The sequence below is a fragment of the Spea bombifrons genome, chromosome 10 (assembly GCF_027358695.1).
Source record: "Spea bombifrons isolate aSpeBom1 chromosome 10, aSpeBom1.2.pri, whole genome shotgun sequence".
Classification (NCBI taxonomy): Eukaryota; Metazoa; Chordata; class Amphibia; order Anura; family Pelobatidae; genus Spea; species Spea bombifrons.
The window spans coordinates 24,865,226-24,889,860 of record NC_071096.1 but is presented as its reverse complement, the minus strand read 5'-3'; the positions used below and the strand labels follow the sequence as shown (position 1 = coordinate 24,889,860).

Here is a 24,635-nt window from a genome sequence, read left to right as displayed (position 1 = left end):
GACATTTTACACAATTGAGGCATTTCTAAAATCAGGACACTTGAATTATTACATTTTAGGGGTATTTTTGTCATCTTGACTAGTTTTGTTATTACTTATTTATGAAAATTGTTTTTTGTTCTATTTTCCTCTACTTGTAATTATGTATTCATATTAAATACACTACACATATAAAAAATGCTATCAAATAAATAACAATATAACAATATATAGTTTGTGTGGGTACGCTATTCATGGATAAGGGGAGTTGTGGTTGAATCAACATATGTTAAAAATGTCAAGAAAAATCTCTGGATGTTAATGTATAAAAACTCTTGCATTATTTAAGTAATAACGTTAATGTATACTGTATCTGCTATTACAGGTGTGGCAAGATAAAGCTAAATTAGCACCTGTTACACTCACATATAGTAGCTTTAAATCCAAGATACTAAACATTATTTTAGCCCAAGGTCCCCTGATACCAGTGTAATTTATAGAAACCGTGGGCTGTATCGATTGGAGTTTGAGGGTATATAAGAACTATGGAAGTCACCGGCTATTATCTGACCTCAGAAGTAAAGCATTATGGCACTCCTTTGGCTACTGTCCTGCATTGTCCTAATTGGAAGCACCTATGGTAAGTTTAACTAGCAAATAATGACTCTGTATATTTTATGAATTGGTTTAGAATCTTTAAAGCTTCTTATGCAAATATACTTATTCTAATACATCAGGTTGTGGTGTCCCTGCCATCAAGCCATCTATTTCTGCATATGCCAGAATTGTAAATGGTGAGAATGCAGTTTCTGGGTCCTGGCCATGGCAAGTGTCTCTACAGGTAAAGTAAAATGTTGTAATTGATTATACTATTTTGTGGACTTTAGGAAATACTTTGACTCTGAAAAATATAATCCACATGCATCAAAAACTCCTGTTAATAGAATCTGGAAACATATTTGGAACAGTTTGTCGATTAAAGATACCTAGTTAGAATCTTTGACAGCTAAGCAGCAGTTCTGAATGTTAATGCAACAGTCCTTTGGAAATCATAATTAACTGTTTGACAACCAAGGGAAATATACTGTAACTAGTATATGAACATTTTATGCAAGGTAAATTCTGGAATAATGCAATAATGGAGTATTTTTATTTCACATAACCAATGAAAATAAATCATAGCCTACTATGACTTAAACATATGTAATAGAAACATCCAAATGAAGAGTTTTTTAATATTAAATTTAATTTGCTTTAACTATCTACACATGTATACGTGCAATAATGTAGCTATGTATTCCATACTAGGAAACCTCTGGATTCCATTTCTGTGGTGGATCTCTGATCAATTCCCTCTGGGTTGTTACTGCTGCTCACTGCAGTGTGACGTGAGTAATACTTGGTTATTTGTTTGAATCAAGTAATTATGCGTGGAATACTGCGGGAAATCTTTTTCATCAGAAATCTAAATTACCAGATTGAGTCTCAAAACTGTCATGTGTATTTTAATCCATACCATTACCCCAGTTTATTGGTCCTGAAGTCCACTGACTACCAGTCTAAACACCAATATTCTGACCAAAGACATACGATGAATCAAAATTAAATAAAGTTATTTATTTAGTAGTACTCTAATAGGTATTTGCATTTATAGTAAATGTATAATGTATCAATTTCTCTTTTCCAAGCATCTTTAAAAAGTGATACATGTGATAGGGAAAAAATAGATCGCTTACAATACATATCGGGTGATAGGGCAATTTAAGAGCTGGGGTGAGCTCCGGGTTTCTGCTGTGGTGAGCTACGGGTTTCTGACTCTATGGATGAAAAAAAAAAAATCTCATCACTCATATTTCATTATCTTATATCATCCATCTCAGCAGCTCTCATTTTAAATTTCAGTGGCATTAATAGAAAGCTCTTAATTATGGTGCAGCCTCATATTACAAATTTCCATTTGGTTTTAGTTTTACCTTTTAAGACTTGAAATTACAATTTTTCTTATAGAACTGCTCACCGTGTTGTTCTGGGTGAATATGATCGCTCTTCCTCCGCAGAACCTATTCAGACTAAGACTATTGCCAGGGTAAGCAAATCATTATTCACGATAGCTAATCAAAAATAATCCAGTAGCACAACAAACAATACTTCATACTTTTTTAAAGGTTAAAATTTACAAAAATATTCTTTTTTTTTTCCTTCTGTCTACATTCCTATTCTGAACCTTTCAGATTTTTTTTTCTTATGAATAAAGCAAAATGTAAATGGTTTGGGCATTATATTGTTATAGGATTGATTTGAATGGTGCACTTAGTCATAAAACTTAAATTCCCATAAAACAGTACCTTTCAACTCTTTAGAAACCCCATTTGCACTTGATCAGTCACGTAGAACAGAGAAAATGGCTAAACAGAGAATGGGATCCTTTACGGTGATTAAACTTAAACTGCAGAATGTACTGATTATGGAGGTGGTGACCTCAGGTAGAGGGGGTGTTGTGTTAAGTGGACTTAGTTAAGTGCTTTCATGGGTGTTTTAATGAAACAGTGGTTGATTAACCCTACCGAACTGGGAATGTTCTGCACCCCTCTCTTTTCTGTTTTTTCTTTCATTATCATAATCAATGCAATTAGTTATAACATAAAAAGGATGGACTCTAGGAATGTATTTCTTTTTTCAGTCTTACTAACTAGGCAACAGTCTGTTTAGCCAAATGACGGCATGTAATTTACCAATGATGTTTAATGTAATTTGCACTTATTTTGCCTTAGGTTTTTAGACATCCTAACTACAACTCCTACTCCATCACCAACGACATCACTCTGCTGAAACTCTCCAGCGCTGCAACTTTCAACACCCGTGTATCTCCTGTGTGTGTTGCTGCCAGCGCCGATGCTTTCAATGGTGGAGAGAGATGTGTCACAACTGGATGGGGATATATTGATGCTTCATGTAAGAAAGGCTTATATAGATACATACTTCAACAGGTTGAGGGACAATTTTGGACCACTGGATAGAAATAGGTTGACATACTCTCTGTATTTTTACCACCCTAATATTCAAGGCATAACCGCCCATGAAGGGCCACAAAAATATTTATAAAACAAGATTGTTCAAATTTTAGTGACATGAAAGACATGACATGAATTCTGGCAGTTGATGCTGGAGGATGTAGTACTACTTCATGGTGCTTTAAGCATTTGCAGGTCTAAATCCCTGCCAGTGTACAGGAGATAAGCCTTGTGCCCCTTCTGCTAGCTGGGGCCAAAATGTATCGCCCCATGGGAAACCATGGGAAACCACTCAAAGCGATCCCCTCACTCTGATGAACCTCTCACAGGGCAAGTATATTAGTATATTTTGGGGATTTATTTCTCATTTGTCAATATAAATTCGTACAGGTAAAACTTTGTTTTTTGAAGCAATGTTTTATATTTTAACATACATTATGATGGATTATACAAAACCAAGTCCTACATGTTCAAAAAATGCAAACACTGTATATATATATATATATATATATATATATATATATATATATATATATATATATATATATATATATATATATATAGGTACCCTTTATGAGAAACAGTGATATTACTGTTAAAAATTGACATAAAGGGAGGCTAAAAATGATAGCACAATAGCAGTTTTATTAAAAATGGGAAGTTGTATCCATAAAATATATCAATGGGAGAGAAAGTAAAATTGTTGCTTCTAGATAATGGAAAAAAAAAACAGCAAGATATACAAGTGTAAATTTGTGATTTTAAAATATTTGTGTGATTAAAGGAGGGGAATGCAAATATTTGATATGAGAGTATGAACTATATGAAGCTATATGAAGGGTTGAAGGAGGGTATTCAGACCTTTAAATTATTGTTTTCTTTTCATATATCAGTTTTCCTTTAGATTACTGTGTGGGTGTTTGGAAAACAATAACAATTATTAATATTTATGTATACATCATAATGGCTTAATCCACTCCTCATGCTGAATTTCACTTTCTTGCTCTTATCAGCACGCCTTACCCCAAGCAAACTGCAGCAAGTGGCTCTTCCTTTGTTGAACAACACTGACTGCCAGAGATACTGGGGAAGCAAGATCCTTAGTACCATGATCTGTGCTGGAGCCTCTGGAGCCTCTTCCTGCATGGTATGACATTCTGCAAACCTCTCCTTATTGTTGTACACAAAATGTAACATCACTAGTTAAGTATATAAATATAAACAATTGCTGTATGATTTTATTTTTGCTGATTTTATTAGATTTTGTATTCCATATCTGTATGCCTAGAAAACACACATACATATATATACACACATATCTAAAGTGTACAGTGATATATTGCTTCTTACTTTCAGGGTGACTCTGGTGGACCTCTTGTGTGCCAGAGGAATGGAGCTTGGACCTTGGCTGGAATTGTGTCCTGGGGAAGCTCTTCCTGCTCTACATCAAGCCCAGGAGTATACGCTCGTGTCACTGTTCTTAGAGCCTGGATGGACCAGACTGTTGCTGCTAATTAAATGTATTGTTATGTATATTTACATTCTAAATAAAAGAACAACATGAAACATTTATTAGATTTTATTTCAAGGAAATTTATCCTAACTCACTAAATAAAATATGGGCCAAATGCCTGTGTAATCTAATACCAAATGAGTGAACTAGAGTTTGAATAGATAGCATGCTCTGAAAAATACCCCTCGTCTTATAATGAAGGTCATCTTCTAACAGGGGACCGGGATCCTCCTGTCTGGTAAACTCAGCTGCTGCCGGCACTTCCACCGTGGCAGGCAGCAGCGCATCACGCCTACCTTCCCTGGCTGCCAGAGAGGAGAATTCCCTGCAGCGCTTCGGGGGATTCTCTTCTCTAGCAGCCGGTGAACGTCATCTCAATGGATGCAGACAACCCCCACTTACGGCACTTCCGACGAAGCTTCTATGACGGAGCACCGGCGTCACATGTCCTTCCAGCCTCCACCCGCTGCCCCCACCTTCCAGCCTCCACCCGCTGCCCCCACCAGACACCAGGGAGTCCAGAAATGCCCTTTACCCCCCTATATGCCACTATGTCCCACGATATGCCCCTGGCATTTAGGGGTATTAAGCATTTCTGGAGGCAGAGTGGCATATAGGAGGCTATAAGGCATTTCTGGGGGCAGAGTGGCAAGCCTGGGGGCAGATATGCATATCTGGGGAGGCAGGTTGGCAAATAAATGGAAATAAAAACAAAAAAATATTTTTCTCAATCATAGCTTTTATTAAATATGAAAAAATTGTTTACATGAATGAATATTTATTAGTAAAACTTTTTTCCTATAAGGTGGTCTTATATTCAGATTTTTTTTTCCCCTAAATTAATATTCAGATTTTGGGGGAGCGTCATATAATCAGGGTCATCTTACAATCGAGCAAATATGGTATTTCAGATGGTACATAGCCTTTTCTTTAACAACCATATTTGTGTTCTTAAAATCATCATAAACAAAGCTGCAAAACATATAAGCTAAATACAATGGCATGATATTGTGTAAATCTGAGATTACAGCACATCATCTCACCAATTTAATTGCAGTAGTGTGAAAGACATAATAACAATCATCTGTTCCTTAGCATGTCTAAACATTATGTAAATACAAACTCAGATGAATATCACATGACAGATGTGTCCTGATTTATGCAACAAAAATAAAGCCAAAATGGAGAAGCAATGTGTAAAAAGCTAAGTACACCTTATAATTTAATAGCTTGTAGAACCACCTTTAGCAGCAATAACTTGAACTAATTGTTTTCTGTATGACATTATCAGTCCCTCACATCATTGGGAGGAATTTTGGCCCAGCCTTTTTCGACAATGTTGCTACAGTTCTTTGAGGCTTGCAGGCATTTGTTTCTGCACAGCTTTCTTAATGTCCCGCCACAGCATTTCAAACGGTTTGGGGCCATTGTAACACCTTGATTCTTTTTTTTTTAGCGATACTGCTGTAGATTTGCTTTCTAAAAGCAACCCTTCCAAACAAATTACACTTGTTCAGTCGTTCTCTAATAATGCTGTCATGAACTTTAACATTTAACATGCTTTCTGAGTCCTTTAGAGTCTGGGGTGTAACTCTTGGGTTTTTTCAATTTTTTTCAATTTCGCTGGTTTGTCCGCTGATTATTATGGGTCTTTCTATGTTTATGCCTGCTAGTTAGGGGCCATGGGTTCATGTAGAGGCCGAGCCTCATAGTATCGTCGGCCCTGGGCCAGCATTTACACCTCCTGAATCCAGGGCTGAGCATGGCCATGCACTTCATAGATTTTTTTTTTTTTTTTCGCTTCAAACAGAACGATAAGTTAGTGGCTGCGATATGGTATACAACTAAGAGATGGCTATACTTGGGAGTGGGGGTAAGCGCTGCATGGGAATTAAGCACAATGAAGCATTCTGGTGAGGTAACCAGCAAATTATAGAGCTGCTGATAAGTGTTTTAACTTTGCTTGCCATAGGTATCTGTCTGTGAATCTATTAAAATCAGTAATCTATTTGTATGCTTGGGTCCAAGTGAGGAGGCTGCTTTAAGATTCACCCATTTTGTTACAAGCACTTACTATGTTTAATGGCGTCACTGTATATTTCCAGTCTCTAGCTTTAAGTACAGCTGTCGGAAATTAGGTTCTTTTGAGTTCTAGAGATAGGTGATCAGTAGAGCAACTTTCAAGTTGTGTACACTTCCAGTGGCTTTATTAGGGTAAAGTGGCTGTTAGCTCAGGTATTTCCTGAACTTTTCTAAGGCGATTCAACCACTAACCCATCTTACCAAAAAAGACATCAAGCACCAGTTCTTCTCATGTTTCATGTTTTGCGTAACCTACCGCACAGGTTCAAAGAATCAGAAAGCAGATGCCCCTCCAGGAGATACGTCCCTGAAGAACCTAAACCCAAACGGGAAGAGACGATACTAAACCCATCACTTTGTAGGTATCACCACCCATTTTCTCAAAGACATCCAGAGAGCCGCAGCCTCCCTCAACCTACCCACGACAACTGAAGGGTATCCCCTGTCACATGGAAAGATGTATGTTCCCGAAACCACACAACCCCAAGTACTTTAGCATTGTCATGATGCCCTCACAGCGGGGCACAGCGGTCAAAGAAAAACCCTCCAAAACGTGCAACGAAGTTTCTGGTGGCCCTCTCTTACCCAAGAAGTCAAAACATACGTCAGTTCCTGTACCACTTGTGACCATGCTAAAGCTGCCACCTGCAAATTAGCTGGATTGTTGCAACCCTTACCCATACCATCCCTACCTTGGAGGCACCTCACAGTGGATTTCATCGTAGACCTCCCTGAATCACAGAGGGTATAATACTACCGTTTTTGCTCAATTATAAGACGAGGTTTTTTCCAGAGCAAATGCTTGTCTTATAATCGGAGTCCTCTTATAATCAGACCTCAAACTAGGTCTGACCATGAGACTAAGATCCAGATCCCCCGCAGCGATGCAGGGGACCTGGATCCTGCTGTTTCCCACCCCCCCAACTTACTGGTACTTCTGAGTCCCCGGTGCTTAGTCCGGGCAGCGTGTACACAATTCACGTAGAGCTTTACACACTGCCCGGACTAAGCACCGGGCAGCGTGTAGAGCTCTACGCGATTTGCATACACAACTTCCACTGCATCCGGGAGGAGGTGCGGTTAGCGGCGGGGGTTGTCTGCGTCCATCGCGCAGACCTTCCCCGGCTGTCAGAGATCAGAGTTCCCCGTGATCTCTGACAGCCGGGGAAGGTCTGCGCGATGGACGCAGACAACCCCCGCTGCTAACTGCACCTCCTCCCGGCTGCAGCGGAAGTCTACACGCTGCCTGGACAACACACCAGGAGTCAGAAGCACCGGTAAGTTTTTTTTTGGGGGGGGGTGTTAAATGGGGGGCATAAGGAATTTCTGTAGGCAGAGTGCTCTATGAAATGCCTTTTAATCCCCTTAATGCCACTCTGCCTCCAGAAATGCCTTTTAACCCTCTATACGGCACTCTGCCTCCTGAAATGCCTTATACCTCCCTATATGCCACTCTGCCCCATAATATGCCTTTTAACCCCCAAAATGCCAGAGTGGCATATAGGGCTATAAGGCAATTCTGGAGGCAGAGTGGCACATAGGGGGTCAAAAGGCATATCATGGGGCACAGTGGCATATAGGGGGTATAAGGCACATAGTTTACATGAATTAACATTTACTAGTAAAACTTTTTTCCTATAGGGTCGTCTTATATTCAGGCTTTTTCTTTTTTTCATAAATTACTATTCAGATTTTGGGGGATCGTCTTATAATCATGGTCATCTTATAATCGAGCAAATACGGTATTATGGTCATGGTAGATCAGTTGAAAATGGCCCATTTCACCAACGAAAGGACTCCCTACTGCCAAAAGAACTGCTACACTGTTCCTCGATTCAATATTCCGGCTCCATGGCATTCCTGATTCCATACTCTCTGATCAAGGCACAAAATTCACTCATTAAACATCCACACGAAGAGAAATCGGACGTACGGATCATGAATGAAACCCGGAAGAAGATCACACTGACGTCAGACACTGAGAAGGAGACGGCACAAAGATGGCGCCGTACATATAAAAGAACACCGAAAGACCACAATCAAACACTCCTGATGAAGCCAGAACGACGAAACGCGTTGAGTGAACTTCTTGGATAGCTCTACAATCTTTTATAAGGACTTGCATATGGACTTTTAAAAGCTTTTTTATTATTTTTTACCATAGTGTTTTTAAATATTAGCTGTATCCTATACATATTTAGTTTATTTTTATCCTGGAAAGGATCCAGAATAAAATACTTTTTTACTATATCTGTGGTGTGGCAATTTATAGTCACTCCTTGGCAGACACTATACATTTTCTGGAACCTAATTATAAGAAAACCCTGGATATCCAGAACAGAGGAACCCAGGAACTACGGGCATTGATTGATCTACATAATTGTAAGTGCATTACCACATTTGTGTTCCCTGCCTTTGAAACAGTACCACACTATTAGATCCTCTTTGTTTTTGTGCTTTCTTGCATACATTTCATACGTGGATCCCGAGGCTTGCCTTGGGATAGATCCTGTGATTCACATTTATCTCTACATCTACACTTTTGTCTTTTTTTTGTCTTTATTTTTCATTTATATTAAATAGTATACACGAGTGACCCCTAGTGGATCTTGGGTTGAAGACCTTGCTGAGCCTGGCTCAGTCCCTCCATGCAAACTGTCATCTTGCTGGTTTCACAGCTCCTGTGCCATTTGCCTCATCTCTCAACAGCATAGTCCCTGTTACTGTAGGTTATCCCTGACAACTGAAACCCCAACCATGGCATACTAAAATCACAAGCTTTCTTCAGAAGTAGATTTGGAAATTTCCAATACCAGGGTGCTAATGAAATAGCAAATCTAAAATAATAAAACAATTACTATTTTGATAAATAACCACTTTTTATCAGAATTAGGAATGTCTGATATAAGTGCTGTTCAGTAACTATCATCCCTAGCCTGGAAAACAGAGAGTTGTAGAATAACATTTTAAGTAATGTTGCCTTGAACAAGTGATGGGGAAAAAACAAACAACAATTATTTCTAGAACGTTCATCATTTGATTATTTGCTTAACTACATAATCAATATATTGAAGAAAATTAAAAATATAAAATGATATGTAATATAGGATTAAATGTATATTTTAGTAAAAATCAGATCTATATTAATAATAATAACATACAAAGTATTGATGCCTAAAGTATTTTTTTTATACTTCATCCATTCGACATAGCAGGTATGGAAATTCTAAAATGGCCATTCAGGAATTTTATCCTCCTCACCATAGCGGGCAGTGGGTGCAGGGGCATTGCTTTGTTGTAAGCACATCAGGAATGGGATGAGGTGAGACACAACTTGTAGTCAATGCCTCCCATAGAGTTATGTAATAATCTTTAAGCCCCCACCCTCACGTACAGCACCAAGCTTATTTCACTAATACTCAGCTCACCCCACAATTTGTGCCTCCCTCTCCTGGTAACTAGGGGGTCCTGGAAACCCTAATTTATTTCATTTAATTATATAAATGAAATTTATGATTTAAAACAATAAACAGTGTTTGTAAAACTATAAAGAAAGCGTATGTGTAATATATCCAAAAATATTTATAAAATTGTTTGGTGTGTTTTGATTTTGCCAGGCACGTCACTGAAAAATCAGTTAAAGACTGTTGACGTGACTTGCATGCCATGGCTTGACAAAGGCCCTGTTTGGCCGAAACGTTGCTTTTTTTTAGCTTTCTCTAAATAAAGTATCCTAAAGATTGGAAGTTGTTTGGAGTACTGGGATTCCTTTTCTTTGTTCGTGTTACATGTCATGGCATTGAAAAATGTAGAACGTGATCTACAGTGTTGCTGTAGTGCCTCGAAGCCCCATTGTGAGAGATTTTGCTTCTCGCAAGATGGCGGCACACATTAAAAAAGTGTCCAAGTGTATAAAATATAAAAAAGGGAAAACTCTAAATAGTTAAAAAAAATGTTGTAACATTTAAAAATAATTATGCAGTTAAATACTAGCATTTTAAATAACCATGGGGTGATTAGTTTTAAAAAATGTGTAGTTTGGTGGGGTAAATTGAATTGGCCAGGTTCAAAGATATCCAAATTATGACATGGGCACAGACTGACCTGATGTTAATATGAAAAGGAAAAATGTGCACCTTTGCTCCCAAACATTCTAACAAACCTATGCATGGGTGGTATCACTGTACTCAGGAGATGTTGCTGAACACATATTGGCAATGACATTTACCAGGTGCTCTAGTTTTCAAAAATGTATGGTTTGATGGAGGTAAATTGAATTAACTGGCTTCAAAGATGTCCCAAATAGGAAATGGGGACAGGATTACTAGATTTGAAAACAAATGGTCTTGAAATAGCAAAATGCTACTTGTACTTATTGCTCTATAACTTGCAAAAAAAGCAAAATAAATATTCATTGGGTATTTTTTAACTCAGAACGACTGCCCTACACGACGTGTGGGGATGCGGCCTGCAGTTTGTAAATGCAGTCCACAACGGCCTGGTACGCAGACGAAGATGCCGGTGCTTGGTGGAATCCCCACCGTGCAAAGATAATCGTGGACGGCTTGCGGTGCAATTCAATAACGACAAGGCCTGTACAACGTTTTCGCCATGATCGGCGGCTTTGCAGCATCCACAAGTGAGGCTAACCGTGGGTCCTGGAGTAGGAAAAAAAAAAAGAGACATTTCCTAAAGGGGGGGAAGATAAGTGGTTAAGCTGTGTGATTATTGCACAAATATAAGGGGTTTTGTGCATGAGCTAGCTCCTAGTGATATTGATATTTATATTTGATATTTATATAATAAACTACTTTTTATTTGAGTATTTATCCTTCATTAAACCAGATCTAATAAAAAAGCCTTAACAGAAAAGCTTGACGACTTAGTCATAGCAACTGTTTAATATTTATCATGCTCCCTGATTCCTTTAAGCCATAATATCTTTTATCTACACCTCAAGCATGTCTAAGGCAAGTGTTGAAGAGGCCATCCCATTGCAAATTGAAAGAACCCATCACGTTCGTCTGGAGAGAGAGAGAGAGAGAGAGAGAGAGAGAGAGAGAGAGAGAGAGGGCAGTGGTGGGCACCCAAGCTGGTAAACTTCCACGACAAGACACAGATCTTGAATGATTACTGAAATAAGCCAGGTCTACTGTACACAACAAAATAGAATTCTTTCTATTGCAGGATTTTCCAAAAATCAGCTTGTGGACAAAAATATCAAGTTTATGCTTCTATATCTTATGAAACTACAAGTCAATAAAAAGAAATATGTGTATAAGTGAAAAGGAAATATTATATTACTTCCCAACAATAACACACCTGCAACCCACAAAACACTCACTCCAATGTCCCATTTCCAAATCCAAAAAGAACAGTAGGCCACTCCCAAAGAAGCACTGGAATAATTTCAGGATTTTCTCATAATAGCCAATGCAGCAAACAACACATGATAACTAGAACTGTTCCCTCCTTAACAATGTTTCTAATTGAGGTCCCATTCCCTCATTTTCATTTGTAAAAACTGAGCAGAAATATTCATTGAGGCAGTCAGCTAAACCTTTATCCTCTTCTACATATATTCCTTCTTTTGTTTTTAATCTAACAAAACCTTGTTTTACTTTCCTTTTCTCATTTATATATCTAAAACATGTTTTATCTCCCTTTTTTACTGACAGGGCCATTCTCTCTTCTGCGTGTGATTTGGCAGCTCTTATAACTTTCTTTGCTTCTTTCTGCCTAATTTTATAGATCTGTCTATCTTCCTCACTTTGGGTATCTTTGTATCTAATAAAGGCTAACTTCTTGTCTTTTACGATTTTGGCCACTTCTGCGGAGAACCACATCGGTTTCTTTAATTTTTTACTCTTACTGACCAGCCTAATACAATTTTCTGTTATGTTCAATTATACAACTTTTAAATAATCCCATTTCTCCTGGACTCCATTTAAATTGCCCCAGTCTGATAATGACTCCTCTACACATATTCTCATTTTAGAAAAGTCAGCTAAGATCTAAAACTTTTTTTTTTGTGTGATGTGAGTCACTGTTCATATATTAAACCACACAGACTGATGATAACTAGATCCCAAACTTTCACCTACAGAAATATCTGTTAACAAATTTCCATTTGTGAACACTAAATCCAATATGGCCTCCTTACGAGTTGGTTCCTCAACTACTTGTTTTAAAGATAATCCCAGTAGGGAGTTTAGAATATCCACACTCCGGGTACAACCTGCTACTTTTGTTTTCCAGTTCACATCAGGGAGATTAAAGTCACCCATGATTATAACATCCCCCTTCACTGTCATTTTAGCTATTTCCTCCACTAGTAGATTATCTAGTTCTTCTACTTGTCCTGGGGGGGGTCTATAAATCACACCTACACAAGTTACTTTACTTTTGCCAAATTGTACTGTAACCCAAACTGCCTCTATGTTCTGCTCCCCAACTTGTGTTAAGTTAGATTTTATGTTATTTTCCACATATAGGGCTACCCCTCCCCCTTTCTTGTTTATCAAGGCGGAGGTTCTACGTCAGTTGTCTAAGGTAAAGAAAAATAAGTTGATGGGGCCTGATGGGATACTCCCCAAGTTAGTAAAAGAGCTTGGTGGTATACTAGCAAAACCGTTAACTGACTTATTTAACGAATCATTGGTAACAGGAGCCGTCCCAGGGGATTGGAAATTCAATCAATCAAATGTTGTGCCTATTCACAAAAAAGGCAGTAGGGAGGAGTCAGGCAACTACAGGGCAGTTAGTCTTACATCTGTAGTGGGAAAATTAATGGAAACTATGTTAAAGGGCATGATTGTTGAACAACTGAAGTCACGTGGGTTTCAAGATCATAAACAACATGGGTTTGCCACAGGAAGATCATGCCAAACGAATCTTATTGATTTTTTTGATTGGGTGACTAAAGTAATTGATCAAGGTGGTACAGTAGATATTGCGTATCTGGATTTCAGTAAGGCCTTTGACACTGTGCCACATAGAAGACTTATAAATAAACTGGAATCTCTGAGTTTAGATCCCAATGTTGTTGAATGGATTAGGCAGTGGCTGAGTGACGGAAAACAGAGAGTTGGAGTATATTCCGAGCAAGGTCTTGTAACCAGTGGGATACCTCAGGGATCTGTACTTGGACCCATTCTCTTTAATATTTTTATTAGTGATATTGCAGAAGGTCTTGATGGAAAGGTATGTCTTTTTGCTGACGACACAAAATTTTGCAGTAGGGTTGCTGTTCCTGGAGGGAGAAGCCAAAAACCCATCTAGGGCCTAAAAACCCAAGGTATAGAATATTTGATACCTTCCTTCAGAAATATTTTAGACTTGAGAAAGGGAGAAAAGCTCCCAAAAGCTTGTCATTCCAAAATTCTGTTAGTCCAATAAAAAAGGTATTATCACAAGATACTTATTTAATCTGTTATTTGATATATAAAATCACACACTCTAACTCTATGGGCACATACACACCAAATCTGGCACTATGATACAGAAGGCATACTGACTGTGCCATAACCTTTCTTTTTTTTTCAATTTAACCAGGAAGGTGCACCTCTCGCTTTTGTGGATAAAACTACTCCTTAACAACAAAATAACCCCTATATTTTGCCTGAAAACACCTCAACCAAGATATTGAGGTTTTTTCTTCTACATTTTCACATTTGTTGTACTTACCAGGATCAGTGCTACATTGTTGGGAGTCCTTTTTGTCCTTCCACACATAGCAACATTTGGTGTCTCTTTGCCTGGGTTTTGGGACATTTTTTTAATGTTTTTTTGGTGTCTAGGTTTGCATCCTTAGGTTTGGGGACATTTTTTGATTGTCTCAAAGCCAACAAGCATACAAATAATTAACAAAACATCTTAGTTATTATATCTAGGGATTAGGGAATAGTGTAAGGAGTAGCATTGGGGTACTAATACAGGATGTGAAAGTGTTAGGTGCAGTTAGATGGTGGGATTAGGTAACAGCGTATAGTCATAGGGATAATGATCAGATTAGGTCACTGGGTATTGATCAGTGAGACCAATCAATTACCTAAAAGGTCACTTTTCGGTGACTAGATGGAAATTAATAAATTTCAAAAATGTCAACAATAAAACGAACGTTGTAAAATAAAGAAAAAGTAATCTATATAAATTGCGGCAGCTAGGCCAATTACATTGGAGTCCTTTTGTCCTTCCACACATGGTAGTATTTTAGTGTGACTGATCAATGATCAGTGACCAAATGTGTAACTAATCAGTGATCAGATAGTAAATAAAATAGCAATAAAATATACAAAATAATACAAGCCTTATTTTTATTCATATGTGCTGTGGTTTTTCTTTTTACTGTATGAACTAGATAACCCCCCTTTAGGAGCACAGCATTGACTGCGACTGGGTCTCCACAAGAAACAAACATTAACCTCTTAAAGCCGGCAGTTAATTGCATTTGCATCAAAAACACGATTGTGACATTGCATGGGGTAAATGCTTGCAGGATCGTTTTCATCAAGTAATCATGCAGCAGAGAGGATGGTCAGAGCTGGTCTCCACGCTTGCGAGGGGACCAGAGATAACATTATCCGTATCCATTCGATCAGCGGTAAACCAGTGATTGAGGGATTAACAATACACGATCACGCTTATGGTCCTGTCAGGGTTTTGTTCGAGCATGGGGCGGAATTCTGACATTTACAAATGACTTGATAGAAAAAGCTGCATTCACAGCATTTTAACAAGCGCACCAAGAAGCCCGTTCTACGTTTGAACCGCCTCCCTCCAGTCAACAAACCGTAGAAGGCTACGGAAAGCATCCTATCGGCTTCTACGCGCGGCAACCCCGAGGCGGAATTGATACATAGTTCTTCCGGTTTATGCTGACTTGTTGTCGTGGGAGCCTTTTTTGGGTAACACAGAAAAAGCATAGCCTTCCGCTTGTGTTTTCAGCATGGCTTTACAGGGTAAGAAACATTTTTCTTAATGTATTAATGAGATACGACGGGATAGTAATGCGTCGCTTATAAGTATTATCGTTAATGATTGAGATTAAACGATAAACGGGAGGCGATAAAACTCGGTAAGATGCAGTTCCCTGAACAGTTGTGCACACAATATTAAGCAATACAAATATAAAGTGCAATTTATTCTGCGAAATATTCGCTGTGGGAATAGCCATACGTTTGTACAAAAAAAACGCGATTTCTAAAAATATAACAATCTATACAATCTCTATTCCATCACTACCACACATTCTGAAACTATATTGGAGCGTTACTGGTTCATTTCTGTTACTTTTAGTGTTCAAACAACAACAACAAAAATATGGTATATGTTGTAAAGGTTTTTTTTGTTGCTTACTATGTATGGTATTCCTGTTTTAATGCACCTTGCGATTTATTTAAAATAGAATGATTTTTATAACTTTCGGAATAACTATTTATTCATTTATTTAAATAAATACAAATGTTTCATTTTGAAATTTTTTTATGCATCAAAATTACTGTACTCTATCATTAACACTAAAGTAGGACATGCTATCATCCTATCATGCCCAGGCAACATGCTGGAAACTGGGAATGGTAGGAGTGTGATTGCCAGGACATGCTGGAATCTGGCTATACCTGGGCACGATAGGAGTGTAATTGCTGTTAGCAAACATATTTAATTTAGCAATCATGCTCCTATCATGCACAAGCAGCCAATGCATGCTGAAACCTTGTGTATTGATGCTGCCAGCACAGATAAAATGCTGCCCTGCATGATGGGGTCTGCACATCACTTACAGCCTCCCTGTGCCATGCTCCCCCCCCTTAAATATCCATGCTTTCGCACACATATTCGTAAGCACAAATTTACTCATTCATTCCATCATTCCATCAACTCATTCATTCTCTCAATCACGCATACTGGTTCATACATTTTCCCCTACCACATTAACCAGATTTCCTGGTGCCGCTCTCAGACTTCCACAGGGGCCGCTGCGTCTCTCAACTGTTCCGCCCAGGGGAAGCTGGAATGGAGCAGAGTCTTGTGACATGAGTTAAATTCACGTGACTCCGCTGGGTTCTTGCTTCCCCTGGACAGAACGAGAGATGTCCCTCGCAACGCAGAGGGAAGCGGCAGCAATTGCTCCCCAGCCCGCCCCCGGGATGGAGGTTGATTGGTTGTTTTCAGAGGGGGTTTTTTTTGGCATTTTTCCATTTTCAGCCGATATGTTTCAGCCACCGAATTTTTTTTTATTTTTTTTTTGAAGCCCGAGGTGCGTGCTTCTTTGGTGCCGCATTCTGTGCTCCGAGGAGGCAGCAGAAGCCCAATACGAAACTGGGTCCCCACAAGGGGAACCTAGACTAATTCCTTCCCCCCCCCATGGGAGGGTTGGATCTTGGGACTCTCCCCGAAGGGTGAGACCCCATTGCCGTGGGGCACTCCCGTTAGGAAGTAACCCCCTTTAGGCTTCACCACCAGAAGGTAGTGTCCGAAAACAAAAGTGCCAAATCGTAAAACAAAAGGTGAACGTGGCCTTGCATAAGGTTTGGTGACCGTGAAAATCCAAATCAAATAATTAATTGGCACACGTGCTTTCACACATTGTGATATATAAATAATAAGAATAAATAAGGGCAGGCCATAGATGACCCAGCCAAGTTTAAAAATAAGTTTCACTCCATGCCCTAATGGTGCGATGGAGGAAGTGCAGGATGCGCCTGTGCAAAAATATGCATTTACCGTGTGCAGCGGCGTGCAAGACCGCACACGGTAACTCCGACATTACGTCAGGGCAATTTAGGCACCTCGGGCTCCATGCTTTCCCGACCCTAAGGCCAGAGGATCAGTGTCATCCCTCCCCACCACAAGAGAGACTACACTTGATCTTAACCAAAAGGCCGAGAAGCCACCGATATTTTGGTGCATCCTTACTATCCAGAGATGATTTGATTCCTACATGGCACATCTGACAGAAATATTTTTCCATCTCTTCCAGGTGGTGATGATGATTTGTGGTCTCCGTCTGAGTCAGACTTGAAGATTATAAGAGCACGACGGGAACGGCAAGATCAGATTAGTCGCCTAATGGGTGATTACCTGTTAAAGGGATATAAGATGCTTGGAGAGGGCTGTGATACATGCGGGGTGAGTGTTTGCTTTTGAAGACAATCTAGAACTTTGGGAAATATGCAAATATGAATAACTAACTTTCTTCCATAACCTTTGTCCACAGACTATCTTGTTACAGGACAGACAGAAAAAAATGCTTTGTGTTTCATGCCAAGAGCTTGATTCTGACACGGAAAAAGACAATCCAGGTGAGAACATTTGAACCGGGTATCCTTTTAACTTATTCCTTAACCAATGCATGTATAGGTAAATTTATTTTCGTATCACGATAAAATTAAGCTCTCTCTCTATTTATTGTTTTTGCTAGAGTTCACTTCCCAAAAAAATAACTACCAAGAACAAAATATATATTCCTGTCTACGGTTTGAGTAGTTTAACAATAGTAGTAATGATTTTTAATGTGCTGCATTAGTTGGCAAATGTGTTATGTTCAGCACAGCTTTGTTCCCTTGAATTTAGCAGAGTAAGTGGAACAGCATCCTTTAACCCTGACTCCAGGGCTGGTGGTGAAGCTAGGGGGAATTTGAAAAGTGTACCCTTAATAAGGTTTCCATTCCATACTAATGTAATTCATAGCCAGCGGAGTTGGGCACACATAATTAACAGACATTGCTAGTCATGTTTTGATGCCAACGTGGCATATTGTGCTTCTTTAACATTTTAAATTTTTGCTTATGTATAACTACAAACCACAGCCTTTCCTGTATATATACAGATTATTTCCCCACCCAAGTCAAACTTGAAAAAATAATGTCCAAAGCATTCCTGCACATACTTATGCTACAATCAGTAAAACAACCAAACAAAGCTTTATTAGGGCAAAATAACTCTTCAGAAGTCTCAGTACACTAATAGTTTTTTTCTGTTTGTTGCTGTCTGATGATCAGAGTGGCAGCATAGAACGCTATTGATGGCAATGTTATATTTTTGTGTGTTTTTTTTTCTTCTTCTTCTGAACAGCTTAATAAAACTTACGTGCCTTGATTTCTGATAATTCAATGCAGTCCACAAAACATGTACTTTACATGCCTGAGGAAACTGTCAACATTCACCATCTAATCTTAATAATGAATAATATGCGGATAAATTGTGTTTTGGCCAACTCACTTTTCTATTTATTTTCTATTTATTTTGCAGCCCTGAACCATCAGGCAGCTTTGTCTCAGGTGAGAGAGCATCAGATGTCTCTACAGCCTTGCCATGATATTACTCCTGCTCCGCAGCTCCAGGCTCCACCCATTCCGAAGAGTACTTCAGATCACGTAGCCTCTACCTCTGATCCGATGCATACAACCCCTGATCCCATACAAACTGCTGAATCTGCTCTTCTGGACAAGATGTTTTGGGCATCTCAGCAGTTGCAAGGGACTCCCTCTGTGGAATACAGCTCTCAGCTTTGTGCTCTGATTGGCTCTTGTGCACAGAGCTTACGTCATGTCAGAGACCTCCACAACTAAACGCTTTAAATGTACACAGTGTTTCCCCCATACTGTTCTTTTTTTCTTAATAGTGTTAATTATATAGACAGGGGTATCAGCAAAAATGCCTCCTGTGCTTATCTTGATGCTATGGTTTCTGATTGATTTTGTTCTAGCTAGCCTTTTACAGCTCCATATTTGTAGGGCCAGTTATGACTTGGCCTGATGCAAACAATACTTTGCAGAAGTATTGCGAATGTTCTGTACAAGCTAGTGGGATAATGTAGGGCAGCACTGATTTTTTTTTAATGAAAGCCTGCTAGATGACATATTCAGTAACCATCCTTGAATACAGGAGTCATCTAGTCACCCTATTATAAGAGAGATGCAGGTGAATGCACTCTTCGAGCGATCAGTCAGCAGGGGAATGTTGTGGCAGGTCCCCACTTGTGTGGGGACCCAATAAACAAACTACCCCCTTCCCTGAAGCTGCCTGTGGTTTACCGGCAGTTTTGAGCCTACAGAATTGCTCCGTGGGAGTGATCGGTGGCTTGGGGTGGTTAGGCTGGTCTGCCCAGGCACCTGGGCAGGCAGCAGCAGTGTCCCCGCGATCACCACGATTGTGGTGACGTGGGGGCATTTTTTTGGATGACGTACCTGGTACGTCATGGAACGGCTTGTACCATGTCCACATGAAGTGCCAGGTACATCTGTGGCCGCGAAGGGGTTAAAATCAATAATAATAATAATGCAGACCATTTCAAAATGGACTATCATATCTAAATTGCAAATCTTTGTTACTGACCCCTGGCTACTTTGACCTAGCCACTTCCAAGATTTGGTCTCGGCGGTCACTAAGATTTCCTGCCTGGGATCTGGATGTAATTTTGTCCCAGATGGTGTCCGCTCCGTTTTCCCAAGACGTCTCCCTTCATTTCCTCATCTTTAAGCCAGAAAATTCTGAAGTTCAGTGAAGATTGTGTTTCCCTGTGTCTACCTCTGGACTTTGGAACTTAGGTGGTGTCATTTCACCTGGATCAATAGATTTATTTGCCCACTTTCTGCCTTCTTCCAAATAACAGTAAGAAGTAAGAAAGTCTCCATCCTTTGGACGTCAAGGGAAATGGTCTAAAAGGTCACTTAGAGCTACAATCAGGATTGTCTCTACAGTAAGGGAGGCTTATATATCATCAGGCTTTGGTCCTCCTACATGTTCTTTTTCTAGGTGCTGGGCACTAAAACATACTCCATTACACCTTGCTCTATGAAGCAAACCTCACTATACGAGCAGCAGCAATATTACTGTATTACCATCATGGTTGTTGGATAAGCCTTGTTTGAGAACTGCACGGGGCTCCCTCCCTACCCCTGGCCTGCATTTGCAGTTTGTAGACCTATGTTCTAGTCAAACGTACCGAAAACCTGTATACGCAACATGACATAACACAAGCTCACATGCTACAGCTCAACAAGCAGTCTGAATAATCATTAGTATTGGAGTTACTCCCAAGCAGATGCATGTGTACGCAAATAAAATGCTTCAACTTTAAACTCACGTAAAGTAGTCTGTAAAACTTCATCTTGACAGGAATTAACTGTAACCCTACTCATAATGTTTTTAAACAGTGGATTGGAACATTAGTGAACCGTGTGCAGGCACTAGGTGGTGCTAGTTAAGTCAACATATCCAAAACACCTTCTGCACAACTAACAGGCATTTTTGATGTGAATGAAACTTTTATTAGAAGTATGTGTGGAGGTTTTTATTTTACCCAGCCGCCTCACCATCTCATCTCAGAGGCTATGCGTGTGAAGTATTTCCGTAATTAAGAGACGCAGCTGAATACATCACTTTGTCAGTGATTGGTGTCAAAACGGCTGCATAAAAAGTGTCAAAATGCTTTTTTTTTTTTTTTTCTGAAAGAGGGGGGGGGGTATTTTTATCACTCTCCTCCTGATCTGTTTGTGGTGATCACAATGTGATCAGCACGCCGGGCTCTGTAGCTCTGCATTGCCGATTGCAATAATTACAATCAGCCAGCAGCGGGAGCAATGGGAGACCCTGCTGAGGCTCTCCTGTCCTCAGGTGAGCTTCCGATGGGTGCCATCAGTGACACGTCCTGGAAGGGATTGTCCAATCAAGTGATCAGTCATTCCCTGAGTGACGCAGTACTGGCACTTGTGGTGAGCGCCACTACTCCCGATCAGTAAGCAGGACGCCAGCCATACTGGCTTCTGCAGCCAGAGGAAAGTCCAGGCTGCCACGTCCCTGCCGCAGCAACAAAGTCAGGACTTACTTGTACGTCCCAATGGGCTTCATTCCACAAGTTTTGAGGATGTACAGCTACCTCCTAAGGACCTAAAGTGAATAACACAAATGCAGTGTTCGCAATTAATGTTTGTAAGCATTGAATAGGTCTGTGTTCTGATGATTTGCAGGGAGACGTGGAACTGTGATGCATTATTTTTCGTTCTCCTACAAGCAGTTTTCTCGTTTGACCAGTGTTCTTTTCGGCCGTGGTTAACCCTAAAGAGCAATTTTTTTCATTTGTAATTGGTATTAGTGTTGGTAATTAGTAAGGAATTTTTTAGGATTGAAAGAGAGAGAGCGCACAGTCCCCAGCGACAACACCCAGTACCTTCGCAAAGATGAACCCAAATATGACAGGCTTTTTAAAAATTGTCCGCTTATTACTCACGTACAAACAAAATTTGCAGAGGCGTATAACCCCTACCACACACGCGGTTGTATTGATGAATTACTTATGAAGTACAAAGAGAGATACTCTATGTGCTCAGTCAGGCAGCTAGCTGGGTTACAGTTAGAAGGCGGGGTAGGGGGAAAAGCGCCAGGGAGGCTAGTCCTGATCTAGCACACCCCAACAAGTTTGCCCGGTTGGCAGATGAGGGGGATGTTAGTTCAGAGTTAGCAATACTGCAGCAAGTCACTGCCTCTGACCTCCAGAGCGGTGTCTGCTCCAGTAAGGAGGGAAGGACGAGCACAGGGCAGGCCAGACAGGTGCTGGTAGTAGGGGACTCTATTATTAGGGGGACAGACAGGGCAATCTGTCACAAAGACCGGGATCGCCGAACAGTGTGTTGTCTGCCTGGCGCTCGAGTTCGGCACATCGCGGATCGGGTTGACAGATTACTGGGAGGGGCTGGAGAAGACCCAGCTGTCATGGTGCACATTGGCACCAATGACAAAGTAAGAGGTAGGCGGAGTGTCCTTAAAAATGATTTCAGGGACTTAGGTACCAAGCTCAAGGCAAGGACCTCCAAGGTAGTATTTTCTGAAATATTACCTGTACCACGTGCCACACCAGAGAGGCAGCGGGAGATTAGGGAGCTAAACAAGTGGCTCAGAAGCTGGTGTAGGAAGGAGGGGTTTGGGTTCATGGAGAACTGGGCCGACTTCTCTGTCGGATACAGGCTCTACGGTAGGGACGGGCTGCACCTCAATGGGGAGGGTGCAGCTGTGCTCGGGGAGAAGATGGCCAGAAGGGTGGAGGAGTGTTTAAACTAGGGAAAGGGGGGGGGAAACTACAATATAGAAGGGGAAGATAGTATAGATAGAGAGCTGGGGCATATAAATGTACCTGGGGGTGGAGCGGAGGGAGGGGTTAGAATAGTTAATAGGGATAGGCTTGATAGGAGAAAAAACCATACACCTCTAAATTGTATGCTTACTAATGCCAGAAGTCTGACCAATAAAACTGGCGAACTGGAGTTAATAATGTCTGTAGAAAATTATGACATAGTGGGTATAACAGAGACATGGTTGGATGATAGCTATGACTGGGCGGTTAACATACAGGGTTATAGTCTATTCAGGAAGGATCGAAGAAAACGAAAAGGGGGAGGAGTTTGCCTTTATGTAAAGTCCAGCCTAAAGGCCACACTGCGGGAGAATATATGTGAGGGAAATGATGATGTGGAGTCATTATGGGTAGAAATATATGGAAAGAAAAATAATAAAATACTGATCGGGGTTTGCTATAAGCCACCAAATATAATTGAAGCAGCAGAAGATCAATTATTAAAGCAAATAAACAAGGCAGCAAATCACAATGAGGTGGTTATTATGGGGGACTTTAACTATCCCGACATAAACTGGGAAACCGAGACCTGTGAATCTCATAAAGGAAACCGCTTTCTGACTATAAGTAAAGATAATTATCTGTCCCAAATGGTACAGGACCCAACCAGAGGGGGCGCTCTACTGGACTTAATATTAACCAACAGACCTGACAGAGTAACTAATGTGCAGGTCAGAGGGCACCTAGGAAATAGTGATCACAATATAATACATTATAACTTGTCGTTCAATAAGGGAACTCTTAGAGGAGCCACAAGAACTATGAACTTTAGGAAGGCAAAGTTTGATCAACTAAGAGAAGCCCTCAACACTGTAAATTGGGAAAATGTCCTCAAAAACAAAAGCACAGATACTAAATGGGAGATTTTTCAAAATATCTTAAATTCTCACTGTGAAAAGTACATACCGTATGGGAATAAAAGTGTCAGGAGCAAGAGAAAACCAATGTGGATAAATAAAAATGTAAAGGTGGCAATAAATGGCAAAAAAAAAGGCATTTAAGCTACTAAAACAGGAAGGCAGTGAGGAAGCACTAAGAAGCTATCGGGAAAAAAATAAAATATGTAAAAATCAGATAAAAGCAGCAAAAGTGGCGACAGAAAGACTCATTGCCAAAGAGAGTAAAACAAACCCCAAAATGTTCTTTAACTATATAAATAGTAAAAAGGTTAAAAATGAAAGCGTTGGCCCTTTAAAAAGTAATGAGGGAGACGTTATAGACGGGGATCAGGAAAAAGCGAATCTATTAAATATATTCTTCTCTGCTGTATTCACAGAGGAAAATGAAATGCCAGGTAATATACAGCAGGATGAGATAAATGCCCCAGTACATGTCGCCTGTCTAACCCAGGAAGAAGTGCAGTGCCGCCTAAAAAAAATCAAAATCGACAAATCACCAGGTCCAGATGGCATTCACCCCCGAGTTCTAAGGGAGTTAAGTAATGTAATAGACAGACCCCTATTTCTAATATTCAAGGACTCTATAGTGACAGGGTCTGTTCCCCAGGACTGGCGCATAGCAAATGTTGTGCCAATATTCAAAAAGGGGACAAAAAGTGACCCGGGGAATTATAGGCCTGTTAGTTTAACTTCTGTTGTATGTAAACTGTTTGAGGGCTTCCTAAGAGATGCTATTTTGGAGTATCTCAATGAAAATAAATGTATGACTCCATATCAGCATGGGTTTACAAGGGATCGGTCCTGTCAAACTAACCTGATCAGCTTTTATGAGGAGGTGAGCTCAAGACTGGATAGGGGAGAATCGCTGGATGTCGTATATCTTGATTTTTCCAAAGCATTCGATACGGTGCCACATAAAAGGCTGGTACATAAAATGAGAATGCTTGGGCTGGGGGAGAATGTGTGTATGTGGGTAAGTAACTGGCTCAGTGATAGGAAACAGAGGGTGGTTATTAATG

At 40.0% G+C, this 24,635-nt stretch overlaps 2 protein-coding genes across 2 annotated transcripts; both read left to right on the top strand.

Annotated features, from left to right (window-relative positions):
• Nucleotides 1-519: 519 nt before the first annotated feature.
• LOC128467019 (chymotrypsinogen A-like) lies at nt 520-4,556 on the top strand. The gene is made up of 7 exons (XM_053448520.1): nt 520-619; nt 717-820; nt 1,288-1,367; nt 1,987-2,065; nt 2,751-2,931; nt 4,004-4,137; nt 4,347-4,556. The coding sequence occupies exons 1-7, from the start codon at nt 568-570 to the stop codon at nt 4,506-4,508; spliced, it is 792 nt and encodes a 263-aa protein (XP_053304495.1). The 5' UTR covers nt 520-567; the 3' UTR covers nt 4,509-4,556.
• A 13,015-nt stretch (nt 4,557-17,571) lies between these two features.
• Nucleotides 17,572-19,264, top strand: ZNRD2 (zinc ribbon domain containing 2). Its single transcript, XM_053448582.1, has 3 exons — nt 17,572-17,715; nt 17,804-17,888; nt 18,838-19,264. The coding sequence occupies exons 1-3, from the start codon at nt 17,656-17,658 to the stop codon at nt 19,155-19,157; spliced, it is 465 nt and encodes a 154-aa protein (XP_053304557.1). The 5' UTR covers nt 17,572-17,655; the 3' UTR covers nt 19,158-19,264.
• Nucleotides 19,265-24,635: the final 5,371 nt, after the last annotated feature.